The 27,263-nt window shown below is 39.7% G+C and overlaps 1 protein-coding gene across 5 annotated transcripts in view; it reads left to right on the forward strand.

The window, feature by feature from the left end:
- The first annotated feature begins 2,413 nt into the window (after positions 1 to 2,413).
- pfkpa (phosphofructokinase, platelet a) overlaps positions 2,414 to 27,263 on the forward strand; it is a 107,352-nt gene continuing 82,502 nt past the window's right edge. For 3 of the 5 annotated variants that reach the window (XM_048614710.1, XM_048614726.1, XM_048614736.1), the window contains exons 1-3: positions 2,414 to 2,432; positions 14,130 to 14,203; positions 24,012 to 24,089. In XM_048614710.1, the coding sequence (XP_048470667.1) occupies positions 14,132 to 14,203; positions 24,012 to 24,089 (150 nt within the window). In that variant the 5' untranslated portion in view covers positions 2,414 to 2,432; positions 14,130 to 14,131. Of the gene's footprint in view, positions 2,433 to 12,515; positions 12,536 to 14,129; positions 14,204 to 24,011; positions 24,090 to 27,263 lie in introns of those variants that run through there. The other 2 variants (XM_048614717.1, XM_048614742.1) reach the window with 2 other exon arrangements.

A 27,263-nucleotide genomic window follows, 5' to 3' on the forward strand; every position in this document is an offset into this window, starting at 1 on the left:
ATGGGGGCAGGTGTAGCACTTCCTGCGGTTGCAGGGAAACGTGCCGGGTGTGGTGGGGCTGCAGGGGAGTGTGGAGCGGATAAGGGAGTCACAGAGAGAGTGGTCTCTCCGGAAAGCAGATAGGGGTGGGGAGGGAAAGATGTCTTTGGTGGTGGGGTCGGATTGCAGATGGCGGAAGTGTCGGAGGATGATGCATTGGATCTGGAGGTTGGTGGGGTGGTACATGAGGACGAGGGGGATTCTTTTTTAGTTCTTATTGTGGGGACGGGGTGTGAGGGATGAGTTGCGGGAAATGTGGGAGACACGGTTGAAGGCGTTCTCAACCACTGAAGGGGGGGAGTTGCGGTCCTTGAAAAATGAGGACAACTGAGATGTATGGGAGTGGAATGCCTCATCCTGGGAGCAGATGCGGCGGAGGCGAAGGAATTGGGAATAGGGGATGCATTTTTGCAGGAAGGTGGGTGGGAGGAGGTGTATTCTAGGTAGCTGTGGGAGTCGGTGGGCTTGAAATGGATATCGGTTTCTAGGTGGTTGCCCGAGATGGAGACAGAGAGGTCTGGGAAGGAGAGAGACGTATTAGAGATGGTCCAGGTGAACTTAAGGGAGGCTCGGGGACCGGTTTGCAAAACACCTACGCTCGGTCCGCAATAAACAACTGCACCTCCCAGTCGCGAACCATTTCAACTCCCCCTCCCATTCCTCAGACGACATGTCCATCCTGGGCCCGATGCCACCTGAAGGTTGCAGGAACAGCAACTCATATTCCGCTCGGGAACCCTGCAGCCCAATGGTATCAATGTGGATTTCACAAGCTTCAAAATCTCCCCTCCCCCTACTGCATCCCAAAACCAGCCCAGCTCGTCCCCGCCTCCCTAACCTGTTCTTCCTCCCACCTATCCCCTCCTCCCACCTCAAGCCGCACCCCCACCTCCTACCTACTAACCTCATCCCGCCCCCTTGACCTGTCCGTCCTCCCTGGACTGACCTATCCCCTCCCTAACTCCCCACCTACACTCACCTTTACTGGCTCCATCCCTGCCTCTTCAACCTGTCTGTTTCCTCTCCACCTATCCTCTCCTCTATCCATCTTCTATGTGCCTCCCCCTCTCTCCCTATTTATTTCAGAACCCCCTTCCCCTCCCCCATTTCTGATGAAGGGTCTCGGCCCGAAATGTCAGCCTTTCTGCTCCTATGATGCTGCTTGGCCTGCTGTGTTCATCCAGCTCTGCACCTTGTTGTCTCGGATTCTCCAGCATCTGCAGTTCCTACTACCTCTGTGCAGTAGATTGTTTACTTTTGAAATTGGAGCTGAGCCGCATTGTTAGCATGTTTAGAGTGTTTGCACTGTGTACTTTATTTGATTAAATTTATTAAGGACTATGCAAGAAGTGATACATTGCTGTTACTGCAATGATGATGATTGCACTTCAAAGCTTGGGCATTTTATCTAAATTAAAGCCCTGATCTTGCTATTGTTTCCCAAACACTTTTGAAGTTTAACTCAAGCACATTTATTCTTGTATTATTGTACTCTAAACAATGGCATGATTAAACTCCAAAGCAGAAATCCTGATTCCTTAGAAAAGGATTGCTGTCATGATAAAGCACCAAATGCATGCATATTCTTTTAGTCAATAACTATAACAGATTTGCTTTCTTCCAGCAATGAAAAATAATGATTTTTAGATCCATATTTGTTACTCATGCAACAAAGAAATTGCTTTGATCTGCATACCCAAATGTATTTGCTTTTAGATCTCAATGGAAGAGTTACTTCTATGTCAGTAATTGGAAGGTGCAGCATTCCTGTCTAAATTTGGACACATTCTATACTGGTGAGCACATACTGAATGTGCCAACATTCACATGCACTAAAGTGAAAGAAAAGGTCTTTGTGTTGTTTCACAGATTAAGAAGCTTTTTACTTACTTTTGTGTGTGGGTCCTCAGTTATTTACAAACCCAAATGCACATTCTGTCAGGCAGGTTAGGGGTGTTGAAGGGGCATGAAAAAATTGACTGATCCTGATTTTTCTTTCACTGGCCACAATTTCTTTAGGAGCAAGACAAAACATAGGAACAGGATTAGGTCATTTTGCCATTGCAGCTTGTTCTGCCGTTCAGTTCACCTGCCATGGTTTCATATACCTTAATGTTCATAACTATTAACTGAGCTGGCATCTAATACCTTTTGTGGCAGAGATTTCCACCGTTTGTGTGAAGAAATGTTTCTTAAATTTCCTAATAGCCTGGCTCAAATTTTTTAAAGTTGTGTTTCTATGTCCCATTCCTCCCCAGATACCTGATTTCTAACTCTCCTCCACCAGAAGCAGAGAAGATTTCCTGCCATTGTTGCAAACGTTGCGGAGGGTGCAAACTTTGTAAAAAAGAAATTAATTTTGCAGGGAGCAATAGAAGGATTCACGCAATAAGGTTTCACTTTTTAAGACAAATTTTCATTTATTCATGAAACATGGGCATCGCTAGTTAGGCCAGCATTTATCACCCATCCCTAATTGCCAAGAGGGCAGCTAAGAGCCAACCACATTGTTGTGTGTCTGGTGTCACATGCAGGCCAGAGCAGGTAAGGATGGCATTTTCCTTTCCTAAAGGACATTAGTGAACCAAATGGGTTTTTCTGACAATAGACGACAGTTTTCATGGCCATCAGTAGACTTTTAATTCCAGACACATGGCCAATCTGTGAGTATCCAGTGATCCTGTAGCCATTTTAAGTCAGTATTATGGTGTTTTTAAAAAAAAATCTTTCAGTGTATGATAATCCCAAGCATTAAATCAGCCAATGGAATTCAAACATCAGTTGTTTGTATTTTATATACTTGTGATAACACTTACATTTTTAATCCGGCTGTGAGTTGAATTTCTCCTCCGCTTGGCTTGCATTGAAACATGCTGAACCTCCATCCTTGAACAAACATGTGTTGGCAACAGTTTCTCATTGACTGTTGTTGTCAATAGCATCAGTAGTTTCACCTAAACACAACTATTCTTTTTCTACTGATCTGGCCATTTTTAGCAGGCTTTTGTTTTCTGTTCATTGACTTCTCTAATGAGTTCCAAATGAGAGCTATTTGAGATCATTGAGAATATTAATGATCCAAATATTTAAATATTGCTGGGCTTTACTAGGTACATTCATTCTTGAAAAGAGAATGATTTTCTGTTGTGATCTTATTTTTCTCTTTTAAGATGAACAACATGTTTTCTATCCTGTATACTTTATCAGATAGATAGCTCCACTTTTGCAACATTGCCTGTCTCTGCCATACCTCAATTCATCTGCAAATGAAAGTCTCCATCATACCTCTGCTACCTCAACACTAAATAATTCCAATGCTCATCAGTACATCTCCACTTCCATCTCTCTGTAATCTGGAGCTCAACCAAAACCCTACTGCCCTTATCCTGGCCTGCATCAAGTTCCATCAACCCATCACCCTTGATCTTGCTGACCTGTGTTGGTTCCCGGTTCATCAGTGCCTTGATTTTAAAATTTGTATCCTGGTGTTCAAATCCTTCTAATGCCTTCCATTTCACAATTTTTGTAACATCCTCTGACTCTAAAACCTCTTCATTCCTCTCAGATACCTGATTCTATCTCTCCTTCATTAGCTTGCATGTCTTCACCTTCCTGGCCTCTTAAATGTGGACTTTTTTTATCGCTAAACTCTCTGCCTTTTTACTTCTCCTATGATCCTCAGAATCAACTTGTTTGATCAAATGTTCAGTCATCTCCCTTCAAATCTGACCTCATTTAGCCCACTCTCAAATTTTGTCTGATGCCATTCCTGTGAAGTGTCTTGGGAAATTTACTTCATTGACGACTTTATAAATTCAAGTTGTTGTTTATAATGCATAGATGCATTAATCAGGTCTTGATGTAGTGACATCTATTTAACCCAGAACATTTGAAGGCCAAAGTGCAGAAATATTCCATGTTAACAATAGTTGAACATGGGGTCAGTCAGCCCTTAGAGAATCGGGCATTGCAATTTCTCATGTTCATGAATTTTTCTGTTAAAGTAGTGCAAATTATTTAAAAGGGATAAACAACTAGTCCAGATTGTGTAGGACGGGAAAGATGGAAATGGTTTGTGTTTGAGAAGCCCCTTAGGCCCCTTATCCCCTGAGCCCATTGGACCTACTCTCCCTGTTCTCATGCATTTTAAAATAGCTACATAACTTTTGCTGTACAGTTTTCTCAATCATATTCACTTGCTATGGATCTGTATTCTTCTGTGGTGTAATTCCACAGTTAGGTTTTTGGAACATATTGGAAGAGCAGCAGAGAACAATGACATTCCATTAATACAGACATCGTTAGCACTCTAAAAAATGACTGTGCAGATTAACACAGTAATCCTGAGGTTGTGGCCTGTCATGATTCTGCTTTGTGCAACTTTAGACTGCACAGTGGACCCCATTTCTTTGTAGGGCTAGTAAGCACTGAAATAAGCAAGAATTTCAAGATTTGCACTCCATAACAAGATATTAAATGCCTTGAACTTGACATAATTTTTTAATCAAATGTAATCGGGTCTTTTACTCATTTTGTGATTGATGGCCCTAAAAACATAATTTTATAATTGCAGAATGCTGCTGTATAAGTGAATTAGTAGATTCATTAAGCTATGATGTAAAATATATTTTTAAATGTGTTCTTCAGGGTATCTTACCTTTTACCTTCATCCTCTGTGCATGCCCCAATCTTTAATTTGGCCTATGCAAAATGTTTATTTGCTTTTATTTCAGTACTTTTTGGATCCTGTCTGGGTGTCTGTTAAAATCTTTTAATGTCCTTGGCTTGTTGGACAGCCTGACAATAGCCCCAGCTCCACATAGTGTATCCTCAGTAAACGATATCGTGCGATAGTACTGCCAGTGATTGCAGTGATAGAGGTGAAATTCTCAGCTAAAGAGATAATCAGTTGATTCTGCTATGTGAATGCGGGGAGTGAGGAGGTAAAGAATGAATGAAGTTAAGTTGTTGCATTATTTGAATTTCTGTCACTTCCCTTTTCCCGTATTGTCCTTTTTAATGTAATATACCATTTTTAATTTAAAACCTTTCCTAATCTTTCAAATTGCTTCTTGGCCAAAGTACTGAAATTGGTATATTCTTTTCCATGCCACCCACAATCAGAGTCTCAGACCATGTATTGATTTACCCTCTTGACTTATAGAAAGTATTCTTGTTGGTCCCAAACTAAATATAGTAATGGTAAGAGTTCAAACTAATGGAAAAAATGTGACCCTTAGTTGTCATCTGCTTGCAAACTATTCATTTGTTAACGGCTGAAGCAAATTATTCTAATGAAACCATCATAGATAAGGAAGATTCCATACAACAGAAGTTAGAATTGTTTCTACATGAGAGAAACCAAGAGCTTACAAGGTCACTATCTTAATAGAAAAGGAAAATGGTAGAATCTATTATGAAGGGTGTGATATACTTAAAAATAATGGTAGGATTGGGCAGGTTAATATGAATTTATGAAAGGGAAATCATATTTCACAAATCTGCTGGAGGTTTTTGAGGAGGCAACTAGCAGAATAGATTATAGAGAACTAGTGGCAGTGATTACTTGAATTTTCAGAAGGTTTCAACAAATTGGCCTACAAAAGGGTTGTAAATGAAAATTAGAGCACATGACATGGTATTATCATACTGCCATGGATTGAGAATTGGCTATTGACAGTAAATAAAAGGGGTTCATTTTCAGGTTACCAGGCTGTGGCATGTGAAATATTGCAAGGAACAGTTCTCGGGTCTGTTCACAACATTTATTTATGGTTTGGATGTTTGGACCAAATATAATACAAATATAATTAATAATACAATATAATATTTCTGAGTTTTCTGATGACACAAAATTCAGTGCATTTTGAGTTGTGAGGAGGGTGCAAAAAGGCTTCAAGGGAAGTTAGACATAGCAGGGCAAGAACATAGAATCATAGAATCCCTATATTGTGGAAGGAGGCTATTCGGACCCATCGAGTCCACACTGACTCTCCGAAGAGCATCCCACTCAGACACACCCCCATCCCTATAATCCTGCATTTCCCTTGTTAATCCACCTAACCTGCACATTCCTGGACACTGTGGGACAATTTAACATGGCCAATCCCCTTAACCTGCACATCTTTGGAATGTGGGAGGAAACCGGAGCACTTGGAGGAAACCCACGCAGACATGGGAGAATGTGCAAACTCCACACAGTCACCTGAGGAAATCGAACCTGGCTCCGTGGCTCTGTGAGGCAGCAGTGCTAACCACTGAGACATATAATATGGAAAACTATGATCTATTTTAGTAGGAAAAGAATAAATACATTATGTGACAAGAGAATGGAAAGTATTGATGTCCAGTGGGACCTCAGTGTCCTTGTTCATAGGTCACTGAAAGGTAGCATGCAAGTGCATGATGCAATTGGGAAGACAAATTGTGTGTTTGCCTTTATTGAAAGAGGATTTGAATACGGGAGTAAATATGTCTTGGTCCAATTGTATACAGCCTTGGTGAGACCACAACTGGAACATTGTGTACCTAATAAAGGATATTCTGTGATAGATGATGTGCAACCAACATTTTCAGATTGATTTCTAGGATGGTGGGATTATCTTTTGAGGGGGGAACTGAGAGGCCTGGGACAGAATTCTTTATGTTGGGTTGCTGAATTGGATTACAGGAAATATAGCCTCAACACTGCAATTGGTTAAAAGAATTTGCAACTTTGTTCACCTAGAGAAGTGGTGAGCGTGTGGAATTCTTTGCTACATAAAGCAGTTAGGGCTAAAATGTTGAATGCTTTCAAGAAGGAGTTAGAAATAGTCTTTAGGGCTAAAGGGATCAAAGATTATAGGGAGAAAGTGGGGACAGGGTCCTAAACTGGGTGATCAGCCATGATAATATTGAATGGTGAATCAAGTTGGAAGGGCCGAATGGCCTACTCCTGTTCCAGTTTTTTGTGTTTCTATGTTTAATGCTTTTAGCTGACCAAAGATCACTTTCAAGTCAGCGTGAAAGCATTTTCTTTGACTTAGCTCATTTCAGCCCCTTTGACTAAAAGGTACAACTTTTCTGAATGAGTCGAATACCTGTATTGTTGCAGATTTGTGCAATATTCCTTAGTTAATCATGTCATTAATAGTGATTCAGCTTAGAATCTGTGTGTATGTACAGGTTGTAATATCAAGTCATTGTATAGGTCCTCAAAAATGAAGGTGACAATCAATTTTGAAAACTAATTTTACAAGCATGCAAGCACTGTTCATGACTATTTATGAGTCATTGTTGAATTAAGTGCACGTTTAAATGACAAGTACTGTAATGATAGGCTTACTTACATCAGAAAATAGTGAAACAGATAGTTCTAAATTCATTATTTTGTGGTGGATTTAACAGAAACTTTGCAAATTATTTTAACCAACTGTGGTGCTGAGGCCACTTTTCCTGTAAATCGATCTGGTAATCTCAGTTTTCAGAATGATTGTTCAGAATACCACCATCACACTACAACAATGACTATACTTCAAATGTACCAATTTGACTATTAAGTACTTTGGGATTTACTGTGGTCATGAAGGCCCTGTATGAGTGTATGTATGTATCTCCTTTTGCCATGGTCTTAATATAGAACATAGAACAGTACAGCACAGTACAGGCCCTTCAGCCCACGATGTTGTGCCGACCTATTATCCTACTCTAAGATCAAGCTAACCTGCATACCCTTCATTTTACTATCATCCATGTGCCTATCCAAGAGTCGCTTAAATGTCCCTAATGTTTCTGACTCTACTACCGCTCCCGGCAATGCATTCCATGCACCCACCACTCTCTGTGTAAAGAAACTACCTCTGACATCTCCCCTATACCTTCTTCCAATCACCTTAAAACTATGCATCCTCATACTAGTCATTTCCGCCCTGGGAAAAAGTCTCTAGCTATCCACTCTATCTATTCCTCTCATCATCTTGTACACCTCTATCAAGTCACCTCTCATCCTTCTTTGCTCCAATGAGTAAAGTCCTAGCTCCCTGAGCCTTTCCTCTTAAGGCCTGCCCTTCAGTCCAGGCAACATCCTGGTAAATCTCCTCTGCAACTTCTCTAAAGCTTCCACATCCTTCCTATAATGAGGCAACCAGAACTGAACACAATATTCCAAATGTGGTCTAACCAGGGTTTTATAGAGCTGCAGCATAACCTTGCGGCTCTTAAACTCAATCCACCTGCCAATGAAAGCCAACACACCATACGCCTCCTCAACAACCCTATCAACTTGGGTAGCAACTTTGAGGGATCTATGGATATGGACCCCAAGATCCCTCTGTTCCTCCACACTACCAAGAATCCTGCCATTAACCCTGTATCCTGCATTCAAATTCAACCTTCCAAAATGAATCACTTCTTAGAGTTCTGTGGTATTATTTTAATGCAGTGTTTCAAATAAAACATTACTGAATTACTCTGAGCTGTGATACCAGGAAATTTTATTTAACTTTCCTTGTGGCCTTTTCAACTCCCATGTACGGTAACAAAGTCTTTTCTCTTTCTTCTATAATTGTCTGGCATTCCTCACATTGGCCTTTACATGTAGAACAAAATTGCTATCAGAGTATGTAATCTTTAGTTTTTAGACTTCTAGCTGCATTTTTTTATGTCTGACGTGTTAAGCTTTTAATATTCAATGTTAGGATTCATTCAAAGTGAATGTCATAGAATCCCTACAGTGTGGAAACAGGCCCTTTGGCCCAACAAGTCCACACTGACCCTTGGAGCATCCCACCCAGACCCATCCCCCTATAACCCACACACCCCTGAACACTACAGGCAATTTAGCATGGCCAATCCACCTAGCCTGCACATCTTTGGACTGTGGGAGGAAACTGGAGCACCCAGAGGAAACCCACACAGACATGTGGAGAATGTGCAAACTCCACATAGACAGTTGCCCAAGGCTGGAATTGAACCTGGGTCCCTAACACTGTGAGGCTGCAGTGCTAACTACTGAGCCACCATGCCGCCCCTTGTACTACATCCAAGATGTCATCTTGGATGTAGTACAAGAAGTCGATCAGTGCCCTTGGAATAGAATTTTTTTTGAGTTCTTGCTTTCAGAAGAGGAAGTCAAATGATTGAAACTAAGTACCACAGCAGGAGAAAAATCCATTATGTAGTGCATTAAATCATAAGGAAATAAACACAAGCCTGCCTGCCATTGAGCGAGAAGAGAATGCAAAATAGTTTAATAGCTCTTATCTGGATGCTTCCCAGATATTTGTCACAGCAATAATACATTGATTTATTTTCTTCTATACTCTAAATGGAAAACAAATAAATAATTCTTCTGCCACTTAGACTTTTACCAGGAAGCTTAAAGGGTTTTAATAAATTCTGTCTCCTAAGTGTACAGAATGTGTATGTTCTTTTTTGTTATACAGTTGATGAAATGTGAGAGACTAAACCAGAAAGTAAATCTGTAACTATTCTTTTGGTATTGCTGAATCAGGTTGCGCTGCTGGACAGTTCCAGTAAAAATGCATTGACATTTGTTGACAAAAAAAAATGTTTTGGTTGTTTGTAATTAATATCTTACCACAAACAGAATTATTTAGTCCATCAGGACAGGGGTAGGAGGATTGCTGCTTAATTTTTAAAAATTGAAACAAATGTTATAGACTGTCTATCTTTAATCTTGCAGCAAGTAAGGCAAAACAGATGAATTGGAGTTAATATGAGATATTATGCTGAGTATTATAAATCTGTTTTGGAAATGTGAAATTCTGGCAGTCCTGAATTTGAAACCTAGAACCGAGCACTGGCTTGGCAGTAAATTCTAATGACAGATTAACTAGTTGAGTCTGAAGCATGGATAGATGAGAGCTTTGCTGGATTATGTCATTGATTGTACACTTTAGAATTTATTTGGTCTACACATAATCAGATTAATTTGAATTGTAACAAATTAGAACCTACTTGCTGTAAATACGTAATAATAAAAATTGTACTAAGCTCTGAGGTGGGACAGAAGTATAAAGTGATAAAATAGCTCATTTGTGCAGACATCAGATAATGATACATGTCAGAATATAGAACATATCTTTGTGTTACTGGACGAGTAATCCAGAGAATTGGATCAAGCTTCCCAACAGCAATGTTTTAAAAATTCTAACTATAAAGAAAAAGCTAGAGCTTTTTTTTAGAACTTAAAGCCTATAATTAATAAGCTGTTCTAGGGAAGGACATCTAGGCTCTCTTCTTAATTGTTTCATCCATGGTCACTATAACTCCACAGTTGATAGATTGTCTGTCAGCTGTGGAATCTGTTTATTCTGTATGGTTTTCAAGTCTAATTACTTCTGTACAAGACTAGCAGACTTAAGTTTTAAATTCATTTGAGACACATGTGGAGGGAGACACAATAGAAAAGGATTTCACAAATTCTAAGAAGAGGCAACTTCATTGTCCTGGAAAAATAAGTCATGCCATCAGAATGGGGATGAGGGAAAAAGGTGATTATGTCACAGAATCACTGAGTCGTTACTGTGCAGATGGAGGTCGTTATAGTCCCAGCCTATTCAGTCTCTCCCTTTAGCTCATACCCTGCAACCCTGGCGACATCCTCATAAATAATTTCTGAACTCTTTCTAGTTTCACAATGTCCTTCTAATAGGAGGGAGACCAGAATTGCACACAATACTCCAAAAGTGGCCTGAACAATATCCTGTACAGCTACAACATGACCTCTCAATTCCTATACTCAATGCACTGACCAATAAAGGCAAGCATACCAAACTTCTTCAATATATCCTCATCACTAAATTGTTCATCACTGGAAACATTTTTGGAAACCTCTTCTGGACTCCCTCCAGTGCCTACTCATCCTTTCTAAATTACTGGACTTTAGCTAAGGCTAAACTTGTGTTTTACACAACCTTGTTCTCAACTGTATGTATTTATTTTGAATTTTGCAATTAAAGTTCAATTTTAGAAAGCAAACCTGAGTAGAAGTTCTTTTGATTGATAATTGCTTGAACCTGTATGAAAGTATTTGGGAGACGATAATTCAAAACTTAGTTTAATAAAAATCTTTCCAGATCGCCAATGTCAGATGATTTCTCACAAATGTACTTTCCATAAAATTAATTATTTTGAAATGCAGGCATTATAGTAATTTAGATACGCATGATGTCTTTTTTCACACTGCAATGTATCATCCAGCAATAAAATGAATAGTATTGACCAGGACATCAGGAGAGTAATGTTCACCTAGCACTTTAGATGCAAATTGTAGAATAAAAATTGGGTTGTATTGGTTGTGTATAAACAGCCAATCCAAAACTGCCAGTTTTCCGTCCGCAACCAAAGTGAAATTGACTCAATTGTATCACTCCTTCCTGTTCTTCACTTCATGCTGTGAGGTCCTTCACACCACCTGAGCCAACAGAAGGTGCAGACAGGGCCCTGGTTTAACTTCTCTTACAAAGGATCAGTTTTTCAATAATGCAATACTGTCTCTTTCACTGCATCGAATTACATGATCAGCTTCCTAGAAAGTCCAACGTTTTGACTTTGATGTAAGACTACTGCAACTATGTTACGTTCACAGTAAACATTGTGGAAGAAAGATGGAAACTTATGTATCGTACATGTATTTTGTTAGGAAATACAAATGCCCTCCTTGAGACATTGTAAGCTTCGGAACATTTTGTCATAAATAATTTAAATTTGCTGAGTCCCAGGAAGGAAGAGTGTTACTGCACAATTGCATGCTCCATCACTGTATGCAAATAAATTTGACAATATCAAGGAAATGAATGTGTCATTTTGCTGTATGAATGTTTCATATAGAAAAAAGTGAATAAATAATTTGATATTTCGGTTTTCTAAATGTTATTTTATAAATGAGTGTTAAAAATTGAATTTTATTACTTGCATTTTTACTCAGCTAAGATAATCTTGCTTGGCAGATTTCCTGAATATGGCCCTGATGAATGAATATTTAGTACTGGAAGTATTTGAACATAAAGATGAAGATATATTTTTGAGTTCATTTGAAATGCTAAATTCTACAATTGAACAATACAGAATCGCTCCCAGTTTTTATTTTCTCAGAAACAAAAACAGAAGTTGCTGGAAAAGCTCAACAGGTCTGGCAGCTTCTTTGGAGAGAAATCAGAGTTAATGTTTTGGGTCAAGTGATCCTTTGTTAGAAGTTTTCAAGAAGGGTCACTCAACCCAAAGCGTTAACTTTGATTTCTCTCCACAGGTGCTGCCAGACTTGTTGAGCTTTTCCAGCCATTTTTGTTTTAGTTTCTGATTTACAGCTTCCGCAGTTCTTTCAGGTTTTTTTTTTATTTTCTCAGATTTGGAAAGAGCTGGAAACTCTGCTAGATTTTCAGGATTATTTGTCTTGAAGGGAGAGTTAGCTCAAGTGAGGGAATATGACTAAGTGCCTTCCTGAAACCTTGAGAACATGGGAGCTGAAGTAACCATTCAAATCATGGCTGATCATGTATGTCAATGCCAATTTCTTGCAATATCCCCATATCCCCTGATGTTAGTAATGTATAGAAATTGGTTGATTTCTGTTTTATATGTTTTCAATGACTGAGCCTCTACTGCCTGCCAGGATAGAGAATTCCAAAGTTTTACTACCCTCTAGGATAAAAGTTTCATCCTCATCTCCATCTGAATGGCACCCCCTTATTCTGACACCGTGTCTCTTGGTTCTATGCCTCTCAGCAAGCTGAAACAACATGTCTAATCCTTTAAGAATTTTAAGTTTCAATGAGAACTGCTCTTATTCTTCTAAACTCTAGAGAACACAGGCCCACTCTCCTCAATCACTGCTCACAGAATGGTCCTGCCATCCTCAATCTGGTGAACCTCTGCTGCACTTCCTGTGTGGCCAGTATATACTTCCTTGGTTAAGAAAAAACCTCTACATTTGTAGCAAGGCATCTATATCCTGTTGACAAATCATCTTGTGGTATGGTTCAACACGCAATTTGCCTTTCTAATTGCTTGCTCTACCTGCAGGTTAGCTTTCAGAGACTTATGAACGAGGACACCCAGGTCATTTTGTGTATCAACACTTTTTAATCACTCTCCATTAAAAATACTCTGCACTCCTGTTCCTCTAGTTTATACTTATCTGCATTATATTTCAACTACCATGTTCTTGCCCATTTGCTTTAGCTTGATTGAATCCAGTTGAAACTTCTTTGCATTCTCCTTACAGTCACATTCAGACCAGGTTTTGTATCATCTGCAGATTTGAAAATCTCATATTTGGTCCCCACATCCAAATCACTGACATGCATTATAAACTGCTTAGGCCAAGAACTGATCCTTGCAGCCTGGTCATAGCCTGCCAACCCCAAGAATGACCCATTTATTCCTATTGTCTGTTTAATTTCCATTAACTAAACCTCAATCCATACCAGTATGCTAATCCCATTCGGTGTGGTCTAATTCTTAGAGCATTTAATTCGTTTTCATTGGCTTTACTGCCAACCATGGATAATGTAGACTTTGTTGTAAACTTTCAAAATATGTACCTCGTTCACCAATTTCCCCATATCTACTCTGCAAGTAACATCCTCAAAAAACTTCAGTAGGTTTGTTAAACAAGATTTCCCTTTATCATAAATTCACATGGCTTGGATTTTCATAGTATTTTCCCTCCTACTGACGTCAGACTGATAGGTCTGTTGTTGCCCATTTTCTTCTCTCCCTCCATTATTAAGTAATGGGATTATGTTTGCAATTTTCCAATCTTCAATTGAGTAACAATTGTTAGCAGAAATCAAAGCTATGAGAATGATTTTTTTTTTCTGTGCTTCTGTTCAATTGGATACACTTTATTACAGTCATCTTGTTATCCTCAATAAATTAAATGTTGTAATAACTATAAATTATCTGTACTTTTCATGTGAAGAAGTGTGTTCCAATGTTAATAGTTTACCTGGTTATGTACGTGTCAGGTTAAATGGGGAAATGATTTTAAAGCATGGGTGACTGTATTTCATTTCTTTTGCTAGTTTTGTTGATTCTGAAAGCATGTTAACAGTGATGTTGATGTCTGATTTCACTTATTATCATAGGTATGAATGCGGCTGTCCGTGCTGTGGTGCGTATGGGAATTTATGTTGGAGCCAAAGTCTATTTCATCCATGAGGTTTGTTTATGCTTTTTAAATCTTTTTGTGTAATTTATTTTGAGTTGCAACAAACACAAAATGTGGTGATACGTGATTACTTCATTTTTAAAGTTTTTTTTAAATAAAATGTGCAGTTGCTATCACAAAACAGTTAAACCAATTGTCAAAAGTGCCTAAAACTGTTTACATTCATGCAACCCAATGATTCAGACCTTGTAAAGAATAATGATGAGGCTATCAGCACTGAAATGCTGCTATGGAGTAAATTGGCAGCTTTGGAGTCTGCACATGCAAAGCTAGATGAGGAAATCTGAAACTAGCTGTCCAGTTTGCCCTGGTCTTCCTTAACTGCACAGTTCCATCATTGGTAACTCAGCATTTAAATCCGTGTATTTGTGTGAAGTTGCTTTGCCCTAGTTGCCGACAAAATAATGTGGAGAAAGTGAGGGTTGATGCTTTTAGGTGTAGGTGAATTTTTAATGGCACAGTAAATGTTAAGCATTGCCAAACAACCTGTCTCTTGGTGGAAACCTGAATTTTCTGTCCCAACACCACAAAACCTCACTGTGAAAAATGAAAGTAAAATTTTAAATTTACCAGCAGATTCCCAATGGTCACTGTTTTGAACCAGCTGGTTCACCTTGGGGGAAACCTGTTTATGGAGGTGGGCACCACTGACAGATCAGATTAAAAGTTCTGCCCAACTTTAAATGTCATTATTAGATGCTGCATGGTAAATAAATTATGTTGCTACTGTTCTGTGAGTGATCATAGGGCTTTCTCCTTAAAGATAAATCATGAAATTGACCAGCATTGTGTAAATGGCCACATGAATTAGAGTACTTTCTCCATGGATAAAATAAGTTTCTCATTTGAACCTAATACTTTGATTTTTATGTTGATTTAACATCGAGATTAATTGAAGCCTTTGAAAAAGCTGAACAGAAATCTGACATCTTCACTTGAAAGTCCTTTTATTTATTCTGTAAGAAATTGGTTATCTGCTCATGTGACGTCAAAAGTACCGTTGAACATGAGAGAGTTGTTTATAGATTTGTGCAAAGGAATCTCTTTGTAGTTGATTGCCTCAGTTACAAATCCTATTTGTGGATTTAGCTCATCAGGCAGTGTTTATACAGAAGAGAAAGGTCAGTGAGCTTTGACACTTTTGTGAAAAGTTAATCGGGATAAAGAATTTTTGAGCCTTATTTTGACTGCTTCCCACCACTATTTATGTAAACAAGCTGCGTTTGAATTCCCTAAATAATTTCTTGGTGATGGTATTGTAACAATGGCCTCTAGTTCGACTTGAAAACACTCTCTCAAGTGTTTACTCCTATCAAAGCTTCCCTTAATTTTAATGACCTCTGCTAGTGACATTCTCAGCCTCAAGAAATAGAGAACACCTTATTTCTGATTGGTATAATCTTGTGGTACTGCTACTATTCCTGCAAGTCATTTTTTTTTCACCTTTGACTACGTCTCCAAATTCCATTTTATAAAATGTGATGTGGAACCACACGGAGTACCCAAATGTAATCTAGCTAAATGTTAATGCAAATTTATCATGACTTCTCTGCTTCTCAATTCTATCCTTTTAGAATAAATCTTAGTAATTGATCTGCTTTTGTAAAGGCCTGCACAGTGATTTTGGTGATTTTTATTATATTGGTACTCATAGTCCGCCTTACTCCTTTACCTTATTTTAGATTCATATTTTCTAAGTAATATGTGGACTCCTTATTTTTCGTACCATAGAAAAAAACCCTCACAATTAGCAAAGCTGTAGTTATTTTGCCAACTACACATTCATTGTGCAAGTTTATTCAAATTTGATGATTTGTTGCATTCCTCCTCAGGAGTTTATTGTTTCCTCCCTTTTGGTGTCATGCACAAACTTGGAAATTGTATTTTTGGTTTCAAAACCTGAATTGCTAAAATTCCGCAGTGATCCTTGAGGTACCACATCCAACCTTTTGTCATTATGAATAGCTACCCTTTATTCCTGCTGTTTTTTTTATTGCAACATTTAAAAGGCATCTGTAAGGGTATATGAATAGGAAGGGTTTAGACGGATATGGGTCAAACGCTGGCAAATGGGACTAGATTAATTTAGGATATCTGGTCAGCATGGACAAGTTGGACTGAAGGGTCTGTTTCCATGCTGTGCAGCTCTATGACTCTATGATACCTCTTAAAAAATTAATGATATTGGTCGAGCAACAGTTTCACTTTTGATCATTATTCATGGTTGTAATTTTTGGTTTCTCGATGTTTTATTATTTTCTTTCTTTGTCGGATTCCGTTATTTTTCAGCCCATCAGCATAAAGCTGCTTGTTCCATTTTTACCTCTTCAATATGAAACTAACATTAGCTATCCAACACACCTCTGGCATTACACCTTTTTCTAGTGAATTATTAAATATCTGTAATTGTGCTTCTGCTGTCTCTACCTGAAGTTCTTCTCAAATGCAGGGCTGCCAGCCGTCTGGAGCACTTTGGGTTTCGTTCATTCATTTAATATTTCTTCTCCATTATAAGAAGATATTTACATAATTTCTTATCTCATTTTCCAATATCATGTCCAGATGACATGTGTCTCAGTGCATTGCTGAAGCAAACCAATTATTTAACACTTGTGCCAATTCACCATGCTGCCCATGATTTCATGATTCCTTTAATCTGGAGAACAACCGCTGTATGCTATACTGTTTTGAGTATATTAGCCAATTTTATATCCATGCTGTTACTGTCCCTTTATTTGCAGGGGCTTTAGTTTTGTTACTGTAATCTTCACCATCCAGTCTGCAGTGGTTTGAGAAAGGTCACTGCAAAATCCTCAGGGGTTTACTTTCGTCGATTGCTTAGCAGGTTAATTAGATCTTGGCAGAAGGAGTATGTTTCGTTATGGATATCCACATTATGGCAAAGAGCACCTCCATCTCCTACCGACCAACCTCATCCCGCCCCCTTGACCTGTCCGTCCTCCCTGGACTGACCTATCCCCTTCCTAACTCCCTACCTACACTCACCTTTCCTGGCTCCATCCCCGCCTCTTCGACCTGTTTGTTTCCTCTCCACCTATCCTCTCCTCTATCCCTCTTCTATCCGCCTCCCACTCTCTCCCTATTTATTTCAAAACCCCCTTCCCCTCCCCCTTTTCTGATGAAGGGTCTAGGCCCGAAACGTCAGCCTCTCTGCTCCTATGATGCTGCTTGGCCTGCTGTGTTCATCCAGCCCTGCACCTTGTTGTCTCATCATTCTGTGTGAAGTCTTTTTGCATTTAATCTTCTCCCTGGGCTACGTGTTCTCATCGGCAGAGGTTATTGAATCAGCATCTGCTGTGAGAATTGAAGGTCATGCAGATTCAAGGACACAACAATGAATCTGTCAGAATATAAATTGTAGAACGTCAATGTGTTCTTTATAGTCTTTCCGACATAACAATTTGTTCTCGGACTGAGATTTAAAGCCCAAAGAGCTACAACCACAATTTCTTCCTGCCTGGAGCTGGTGAGGAAGTTGGCGAGAAGGACAAATAATTGAATGAGTTGGCTCCGCTTACACTCCCCTTGCCACTTCAGCAGTTAATTGGGGACCATCTTTACTCGCTACAAAATAATCCTTTGAGCAGTCAGAAAATGGCCACTTAAGGACCACAGCCCTTGATTGCTGTGATTGTCTCCCTGGCAGGTGGGAAAAATGGTTCGTTTCCTGATTGGAAAACCAGGGCAACCTACTTGTTGGTTTGAATGAGATTGGCTTCAGTATGCTCCAATCTTGGGCCAATCACAGGCAGGGATGAAGCTTGAGGGGTTGGCTACTGAAAACCAACTCCATGCTCTGGAATCCGACACCCCCGACCCTCTCGGCCGTCCCCGTTGTGTGAGACCTAAAGGAAAATGGCCTAATTTCTCACTATTGGAAGCTTTGAACCTTGGGCCTCCAGCAACCAGCTCTAAGACTCAGAACTTGCCAGGCTTGGACTGGCTGGCAGCTTCTATGGAGGTTGGATGTTAGCGTCATAACATGGCGTGGATTTTGGCAGCTGCTCCCCATGGCGCAAATGGAAGTTTCTACCCCCAACAACATGGCAGGCAGGTCAGTAAACCAGTCATTTTTCTTGCATGCTGGGAAGGCATGTAATTGGCTTGACAATTAAGTTGATGCCTTGAAGTGGCTGCTAATTGACCACTTCAGATGATGATTTAATTGGTGCCAAGTTGAGATGACCTCATGAGACCTTCATGCACACTGCGCTTGATTGCTGAGCTGGTGAGAAGGGGGCAAAACTCCATGAGCCTAACTTGCCCAATTATTTGCTCTCTTGCCATCTCCAGCATGGAGAAATTCTACTCTGAAAATTACTACTGTCTACTCTTATTTGTTCAATTTTTGAGTTTTGATCCTTGGAAAGTTCAGAGCATGTTCTTTTATGAGAAATATTTTAATTATTATTCTGAATTAGATGTCCACCAATAAGATCCAGATGATTAGAGATTTCTAAAGCTGGTGCATCTTAGGTTCTCACTTCTCCCCTTTCTCCTTTCACTGTCCCAGTGATAACTGTGGCTGCATGCTCCTGACTAATAATTTGACAAACAGTAGAAATATCACTTTGCCATTCACTCTATGAACACCTCTATCAGATTGAATTCTAGCTTTTATTCTGCCTCCATGAAGTGATTTTTTTTAACATAACTCTCGTAGTCATGAATCCTCAAGACATCTCAATAAATGTGAGGCGCTACATTTTGGTAGGGCAAATCAGGGCAGGACTAAACACTTAATAGTAAGGCCCTGGGGAGTGTTGCTGAAAAAAGAGACCTTGGAATGCAGGTTCATAGCTCCTTGCAAGTGGAGTTGCAGGTAGACAGGGTAGTGAAGAAGGTGTTTGGTATGCTTGTCTTTACTGGTGAGTGCATTGAGTATAGGATTTGCAAGGACATTGGTTAGGCCACTTTTGGAATTCTGCATTCAATTCTGGTCTCCCTGCTATGGGAAAGAGGTTGTGAAACTTGAAGGTTTTCAGAAAAGATTGACAAGGATGTTGAGGGGGTTGGAGGGTTTGAGCTACAGGGAGAGGCCGAATAGGTTGGAGCTATTTTCCCTGGAGTGTTGGATGCTGAGGGGTGACCTTATAGAAGTTTATAAAATCTTGAGGGTATAGATAGGATGAATTTTCCTCAGGGTAGAGGAGTTCAAACCAGAGGGCATGGGTAAGAGGGGCAAGATTTAAAAAGGACCTAAGAGGCAACTTTTTCACACAGAGGATGGTGCGTGAATGGAATGAACTGCCAATCTGGATGGGTATATGAATAGGAAGGGTTTAGCAAGATATGAGCCAAGTGCTGGCAAATGGGACTAGATTGTTTTAGGATATGTGGTTGGCCGGGACGAGTTGGACTGAAGGGTCTATTTCTGTGCTGTACATCTCCATAACTCTGTGCCTCTATGTACCTTTTTCACATGATTAATATCTTTCCCATAATGTGGGTCTCACACTATTAATATCTTTTGTATAATGCGGGTATCCAGGACTGTACAAGTTGCAACTTGTAATGTATAATAATGGGCTTTGGAAGCGTAGTAGCTGGAACATAAATGAAGTGCTCGAATATGTTTGTTCATCTTAAACTATCATCTGTCCGCTAAAGATTGTCTTAATCATTGTGTTACATTAGTATAACTGAGTGACATTCTTAGGGCGCTTTGGAGAGAAACTAATTATCATCTTTGTTGCTGTGTATCTGGTGTAGCAGTAACGGCCAGTCGAACAAAGACCTCTGTCTTCAATGGGTTTTAATTTTTCAAAACTTGCTTTAATTCTTGAACTACTGTGCTGAGACTAAGGGGGAGGCAACGGCCTAGTGGTATTATCGCTGGACTGTTAATCCAGAGCAAAATCAGAAGTTGCTGGAGAAGCTTAGCCGGTCATGCAGCATCTGTGAAGAAAAAATCAGAGTTAACACTTTAGGTTAACAAACAGGTTCTGAGGAAAGGTCACTGGACCCAAAACGTTAACTCTGATAATTTTCTTTACAGATGCTGCCAGACCTGCTGAGCTTTTCCAGCAACTTTTGGTTTTGGTCCTGATTCACAACATCCACAGTTCTTTTGGTTGTTAATCCAGCGACTCTGGTAATGTTCTGGAGATCTGGGTTCGAATCCTGCCATCGCAGATGGTGGAATTTGAATTCAATAAAAATATCTGGAATTAAGAGTCGAATGATGATTAATGATTTCCTGCCAATTGTTGGGAAAAACCCATCTGGTTCACTAAGGCCCTTTAGGGAAGGAAACTGCTGTTCTTGCCTGGTCTGGCCCTCATGTGACTCCAGACCTACAGCAATGTGGTCTACTCTTATCTGACCTCTGGGCAATTAGGCATTGGCAATAAACGCTGGCCTAGCCAGCAATACCCTCAATCCCTGAATGAATAAAGAATTTGAATTTGAACCTTTCGGTTGTGATTCTGATAGTACTACCCTTCAGTTTTGCAATGTTACTGATGAGTCACATGTACTGCTTATCTCTTGTGAGTCATCACGGGGGAGTGCAGTTGTGTTCAAGAATGGCATGTTGTCTGCAATAGAGGCATCATTTGCTGATGCAGGGGTTACTGCCCTACACCCCATCCTGTGATGGTGCTTTTCAGTCTGAAGAATTAGTTCTTTAAATTTCCATGCTCGATTATGGAGACTTCACTGCCAAGTGCTTTGGTCACATGCAGACTATTTTCAGTCTTTGAAGTCAGTCTGGCAGAAAATGATATTTGATTTTCATGAGGCCTTGCGTATTAGTTTTGGCCGCCCAGTGAGTTTAACTGGCTTTGTCAAGTTTTCCATATGGAGTGGCTTTTGACAGATGACCATTATCCATTGTAGCAATGTGGCTTAGTCATCCTAGCTGGCATTGCTTGAACATTTTTGTGTTGTGGTTGGTATAGTGGTAATGCCACTGGACTAGTAGTCCAGAGTAACCCAGGTTAATGTTCAAGAGCCATGGGCTCACATTGCATCATGGCAGCTGTTGAAACTTAAATTTCAATTAATAAACCTGGAATTGAGAGCTAGTCTCAGTACTGGGGACTACAGTAGCTGTATTTTATCAATTGTTGTATAAGTAAAACCATGTGATTCAATTATGTCATTTAGGAAAGGATACCTGTCTTCCTTACCTGTTCTGGCCTATGTGAGGCTTTCGCCCCCCCCAAGTTGCATTTGTACAGTTCAGTGCAATGCAGGATGAGTGTGGGTGTTGCACTGATTAGAAGGATTGCCTGAATTCTCTGGGACAGCATCCCAGTTCCCAGCAGTTTTCCTTTACCGCCTAAATCTCACTTGAACCCTAGGAAACTTTAAATCAGGCTCTTCCAAGTTGAACTGACAGCATTATTTAAATGTTGCAGTTCCCTTCTCTCCATGGGATACCACAAAGGTTGACTTTCTGAAATTGTGGAAGTTGTATACATTGTGGGTTACATTGAGCATACAAAGTAGGAACAGAAGTAGATTGATGAAAGTAAATGTCTGCTGATGCTGGAAATCTGAAACAAGGACAGAGAATGCTGGAGAAACTCAGCAAGTCTAGCAGCATCTGTATTTGTAACAGAAGTGGCTCTCTCAGGCCCCCAAGCCTGCGCTGCCATTCAATAAGATCATGGCTGATTGTTGGGTTGGGTCACTGTATGATTACTGTTTTTTTTCATTTTCATCAATGTTGTCTGTGGTAGGCCTGTTTTGGTGTAAATTAGGAAGAACAGTGAACCATGTAGATTACTGCAAAAATAGTTTTTGTCTGCACTGATACACTAGCATGGGAAAACAGTTGCATTTTGTGGAGGTGGAGAGAGCAAGGAGGAAGTAATAACAAAGCAAGATGTACTGTTACAAGCCAACTGAATAAAAAACAGTTTGCCTATTGACAGAAACTGGGTAAACTAAACAGCCCACTACTACTATTGTATTTTTTTTCTACATGAACAAAGTCTTTAGTAAAAAATAGAAAGATTGTTCTCTCTGCTTCTCGACAGACTTAAAATAGTTTCAATGTAACCTGAAAAGCAGCTTCCCAGTTATGTCTTTTAATGGATGAATTGAGAGTTGTTTGAGGTCACTGGTTCTAAGCTGATTTTTTTTTTTTGGCTTTACTTCAGTCATGTTTTCAAACCCTTAAGCTGTTCCCAATTCAGAGGTAATTTAAAATTAATGTTGATTTCAAAAAAGCTATTTCCAGATATAACCTCAGAATGCTCACTTGCAGTGCAAGAATAAATTGCTCAGATTCGCATCATTTTTGGTAAGTAGACATTTAGTTTGCAGAGCAGAAAGATATTTTTAGTTGTCAGGCTGCCAGACCTGATGCTGATTAACCTTGTACTTTGAAGCTTCCTACTTTGTCTTCAATGATTGTGACAATTTGTTCCATAATGGGCATGAATGCAGTCACTGATATTTTTGGTATAAAGTGAAATATTTTACAAACTATTTCTCTTTGATCTTCTGTGTCCTTGTCATGATGATCAGTCTTAATAAGTAGCAGTGTATGGAGCAAGTGCCAGCAACCTTAATAACAGGAAGAACCAGTTTTTTAAATTTACCAAGAAATGCAACCCGCACAAACCACGATGCTGTAACTCAAATGCCAATAATAATGAAAATTGAGACAGAAGTGTGAGATGACATAAATAAGATGACGGTTGCAAACATTAAGAAGTTAAATTTTGATAAAATTGCTGCTGTTTGATTTCTTTGGAATATTGTCTGCCATCTAGGCAGTGCGGTGTTAATTTATTTTTCAAGCAGTCTTCAGCAATAAATTGTCTTCCCAACACAGTTAAGGAGAAATGAAAATGGACAAAATGCAATGAACATCTTCCTTCCTTCTAAACGCGTTGACAAATGCATTTGTTCGATGGAGGTCGGGAGCTACGCATACACCCTTAATGAGCCTCAGTTTGTTAATGCCTGGTAGAATCATAGAGAATAGCTACAGTATGGAAGCAGGCCATTCAGCCCATTGAGTCCACACCAATGCTCCGAAGGGCATCCCACTCTCCCCCTACCCTATTCCTGTAACCCTGCATTTGCCATTGCTAATCCACCCAGCCTGCACATCCCTGGAAACAAGGGGCAATTTAGCACATCTTTGACAGTGGGAGGAAACCGGAACATCCAGAGGAAACCCACGCAGAATGTGCAAACTCCACACAGACAGTTGCCTGAGGGTGGAATTGAAACTGGGTCCCTGGCGCTGTGAGGTAGCAGTGCTAACCACTGAGCCACTGTGCTACCTCTCAGTCCATGGAAAGATGGAGCATGGCTCATTTGTTTTTTCTTTGGTTGTGAGACTGCAGTGGGCCAAGTAAGATAACAGTGTGCTCTCAATGTTGCAAGTTGAATGATTGCCAGATTCTGTCATGCTTCATTACCAAACGGTTCTCTGCACCCATGGTTTCAGATTAGGAGGAGGTGCCCTATGCTTTTTAGACAACAGGAGGGCATCAAGAGAAGAAAGGTGACAGCAGCACATATCAAGTTGCAATGTTTCCTTTTCCAATTGATTCTTAAAATGTGAATGTGTAACCAAAGTTATCACCTAGCAAAGGGTGTGTGGTAGCAGCAGCCTGAAGGATACATAAAGATATCTAATGAAAGCAGATTTCAAATATAGCAAGAATGAATCATCCAATATCTGCTTAAACATGACCTTTTGCTGTGAATGTTAATTACATTTTGCATTTAAGTGTACCAGAATGCTTTCATTGTAATATGGAAACTGCTTGGATTAATTCTAATGTCATTGTTTCTTAATCTCTTGCAGGGTTACCAGGGTATGGTGGATGGTGGAAAATATATTGTAGAAGCAAACTGGCAAGATGTCTCCAGTATCTTGCAAGTGGTAAGTCAATATAGTGCTTAAAATGTGAAGTAAAAGGCAGGACTCATTTTATGGAGATTCTGACGAACTGGGAAAGTTTCCAACTTTGAGTTAAGTAGTAATAAAATGCATTCTAAAATGCTGAAGAAAAATAATTATTTGGATTGCTGTCAAAAATAAATGTTAAGCTATTACACATCACCCTATATTGGTAGCTTTTTGATTTAGTTGAATCTGGCATTTTTACCATCAGAATGCCTTACAGTTTTTCAATTGACAATATTTCAGTGTCTTCCAGACTAAATTTACCATCTGTAGATTGTATGATATTTATTCTACTGGAACAGGCTAAGTAATATTATAGATTTAGTAATTATATGGATTTTTATTGAGAAAATTATCAGGGTACTATACATCAGATAATGCCTCTAACATATGTGATGAAAATGAAAGAAATCCTATTTTTGTCCATTTCATAAAGTAAAAGTGTAATAGTCAATGTCTAAAGGAAAAATAAAACTTTGAATTTTCACCCTGATCTTTCGTCAAAACCTGCTTCCTTTATGGGTGGGAACTGTGTGAGTTTTATTTATTTAATATTCCCATGAAAGTAGAACTTGAATGAACTTTAATGCTGGATTAAACATTTGGTAGAGAACTGTGTCCAATTTTAGAGTTGTAGGATGATACAGCCCAGAAGGAGATCATTCATCTCATTTTGCCTGTACCGGCTCTTCAGCAGAGCTCTCCATTTTTTAAAACTATTCTTAGAATGTGACCATTTTGATACAACCTCGTTGTACTTGTACTTTAACTGATTAGCATACTTCTATTTATGTAAATACCATGGTGACAAATTGGCAGTGGAGGAACATCACCTTGTAAAAATTTCTGGGCTGTAAAAGCAGACTAGAAAGACCTTTTTATACTCTGGATAACATTGGAAGATCAGTATGCAGTTAGGATCAACTTCAGAATCTATCGACTCCAGCGTATGGCCAGTAGACAACAGCCTAAAGCTACTGTTGACTCGTTCATTAGTTATTGGATTTTGGCTCAAATTAAAGATTGCAATTTTATGTGGATGAAGAATCTCTGAGAGAACAATGAAGCTGGTAACCATGTCGACTGCAATACCTGTATTGCAGAAGGATTTACTTGTGAAGAAAAAGAGATATGACATCGTGAGTCTATTTAAAAATGGTAAACGCCAAAAGATGGTAGCGTAGTCAATGTCTGCAAGCACTTGGAACGGAAACAAGCATACGTGAGGTTGCTGAGCTATGTAGGGGGAAGCAACGGCCTAGTGGTATTATTGCTGGATTGTTAATCTAGAGACCCAGGTTCAAATCCTGCCACAGCAGATGGTAGAATTTGAATTCAATAAAAAAAAAATAAATTTGGAATTAAGAATCTAATGATGACCATGAATCCATTGTCAATTGTCAGGAAAACCCATCAGGTTCACTAATGTCCTTTAGGAAGGAAACTGCCATCCTTACCTGGTCTGGCCTACATGTGATTCCAGACCCACAGCAATGTGGTTGACTCTGAACTGCCCTCTGGGTGATTAGGGATGGGCAATAAATGCTGCCTAGCCAGTGACACCCTTGTCCCATAAATGAATAAAGAGCAAAGTGTGCAACAGTCAGATCATTTTTATTCTTTAGTGGGATCTGGGCATTGCTGGCAAAGGGAGCCATTGTTGCACATCACTAATTGCCCTTGAACTGAGTTACTTGGTAGGCCATTTCAGAGGCCGGTTAAGAGTATCTGTGAATCTGGAGTCACGTATAGGTCAAACCAGCCAAGGATGGCAGATCTCCTTCCTTCAGGACCATTAGTAAACCAAATCAGTGTCGGGTTTCATGGCACCATTACTGTACAAACCTTTCAAGAACAATGTGGCATTCTCATGTCATGAAGATCAAACACACATTTGAATCATTAAAGCAGTCACTTTTGGCTGGGGCAAGCCTACACCATCATGATCCAAGGAAAGGAACTATATTCAAAGTAACTGTCTCACCAAAGGGAGAATAAGGTTTCAGAAAAGCAGAGCAGTTGTGTTTGGTTCTAAAGTTTATTAACCTTTCAGATGTACTAGTAAAATACTGAATGAAAACCGCTGCCACTGGTATTCAGCATCACCAGGTTCTGGATACATTTATTTGGCAAATACTTTGCTGTTGAGATGTTTCTCAAGCCACTTCAGATGTTTTGGAGAACATCAGTCATCAGTGAGGCAGCTAGACTTCAAACTTTGTTAGTCACATTTCAGCAGTACGATTATGAGGTCTGGTAAAAACTTGGAAACCTCATGCCAAGGTTGGCACTTTGAATAGGCTACCCAAATCCATGGAAACAGAGTCAGAAATCAGACAACACCAGGTTATAGTCCAATATGTTTATTTGAAATCACAAGCTTTCAGAGCGTTGCCTCTTCATCAGTTGAAGTTCTAACCTAGTCCACCCAAGTCCAACACTGGCACCTCCACATCATGAAAATAGAGACATAGCAATGTATAAAGAACAAAGAACAAAGAAAATTACACAGGCCCTCCAAGCCTGTGCCGATCCAGATCCTCTATCTAAACCTGTCGCCTATTTTCCAAGGATCTGTATCCCTCTGTTCCCTGCCCATTCATGTATCTGTGTAGATACATCTTAAATGACGCTATTGTGCCCGCCTCTACCACCTCTGCTGGCAACGCGTTCCAGGCACCCACCACCCTCTGCGTAAAGAACTTTCCACGCATATCTCCCTTAAACTTTTCCCCTCTCACCTTGAAATCGTGACCCATAGTAATTGAGTCCCCCACTCTGGGAAAAAGCTTCTTGCTATCCACCCTATCTATACCTCTCATGATTTTGTAGACCTCGATCAGGTCCCCCCTCAACCTCCATCTTTTTAATGTAAATAATCCTAATCTACTCAACCTCTCTTCATAGCTAGTGCCCTCCATACCAGGCAACATCCTGGTGAACTTCCTCTGCACCCTCTCCAAAGCATCCACATCCTTTTGGTAATATGGCGACCAGAACTGTCTGCAGTATTCCAAATGTGGTCGAACCAAAGTCCTATACAACTGTAACATGACCTGCCAACTCTTGTATTCAATACCCCATCCGTTGAATGAAAGCATGCCATATGCCTTCTTGACCACTCTATCCACCTGCGTTGCCACCTTCAGG

This window comes from Rhincodon typus, chromosome 2 (genome assembly GCF_021869965.1).
Source record: "Rhincodon typus isolate 14 chromosome 2, sRhiTyp1.1, whole genome shotgun sequence".
Lineage (NCBI taxonomy): Eukaryota > Metazoa > Chordata > Chondrichthyes > Orectolobiformes > Rhincodontidae > Rhincodon > Rhincodon typus.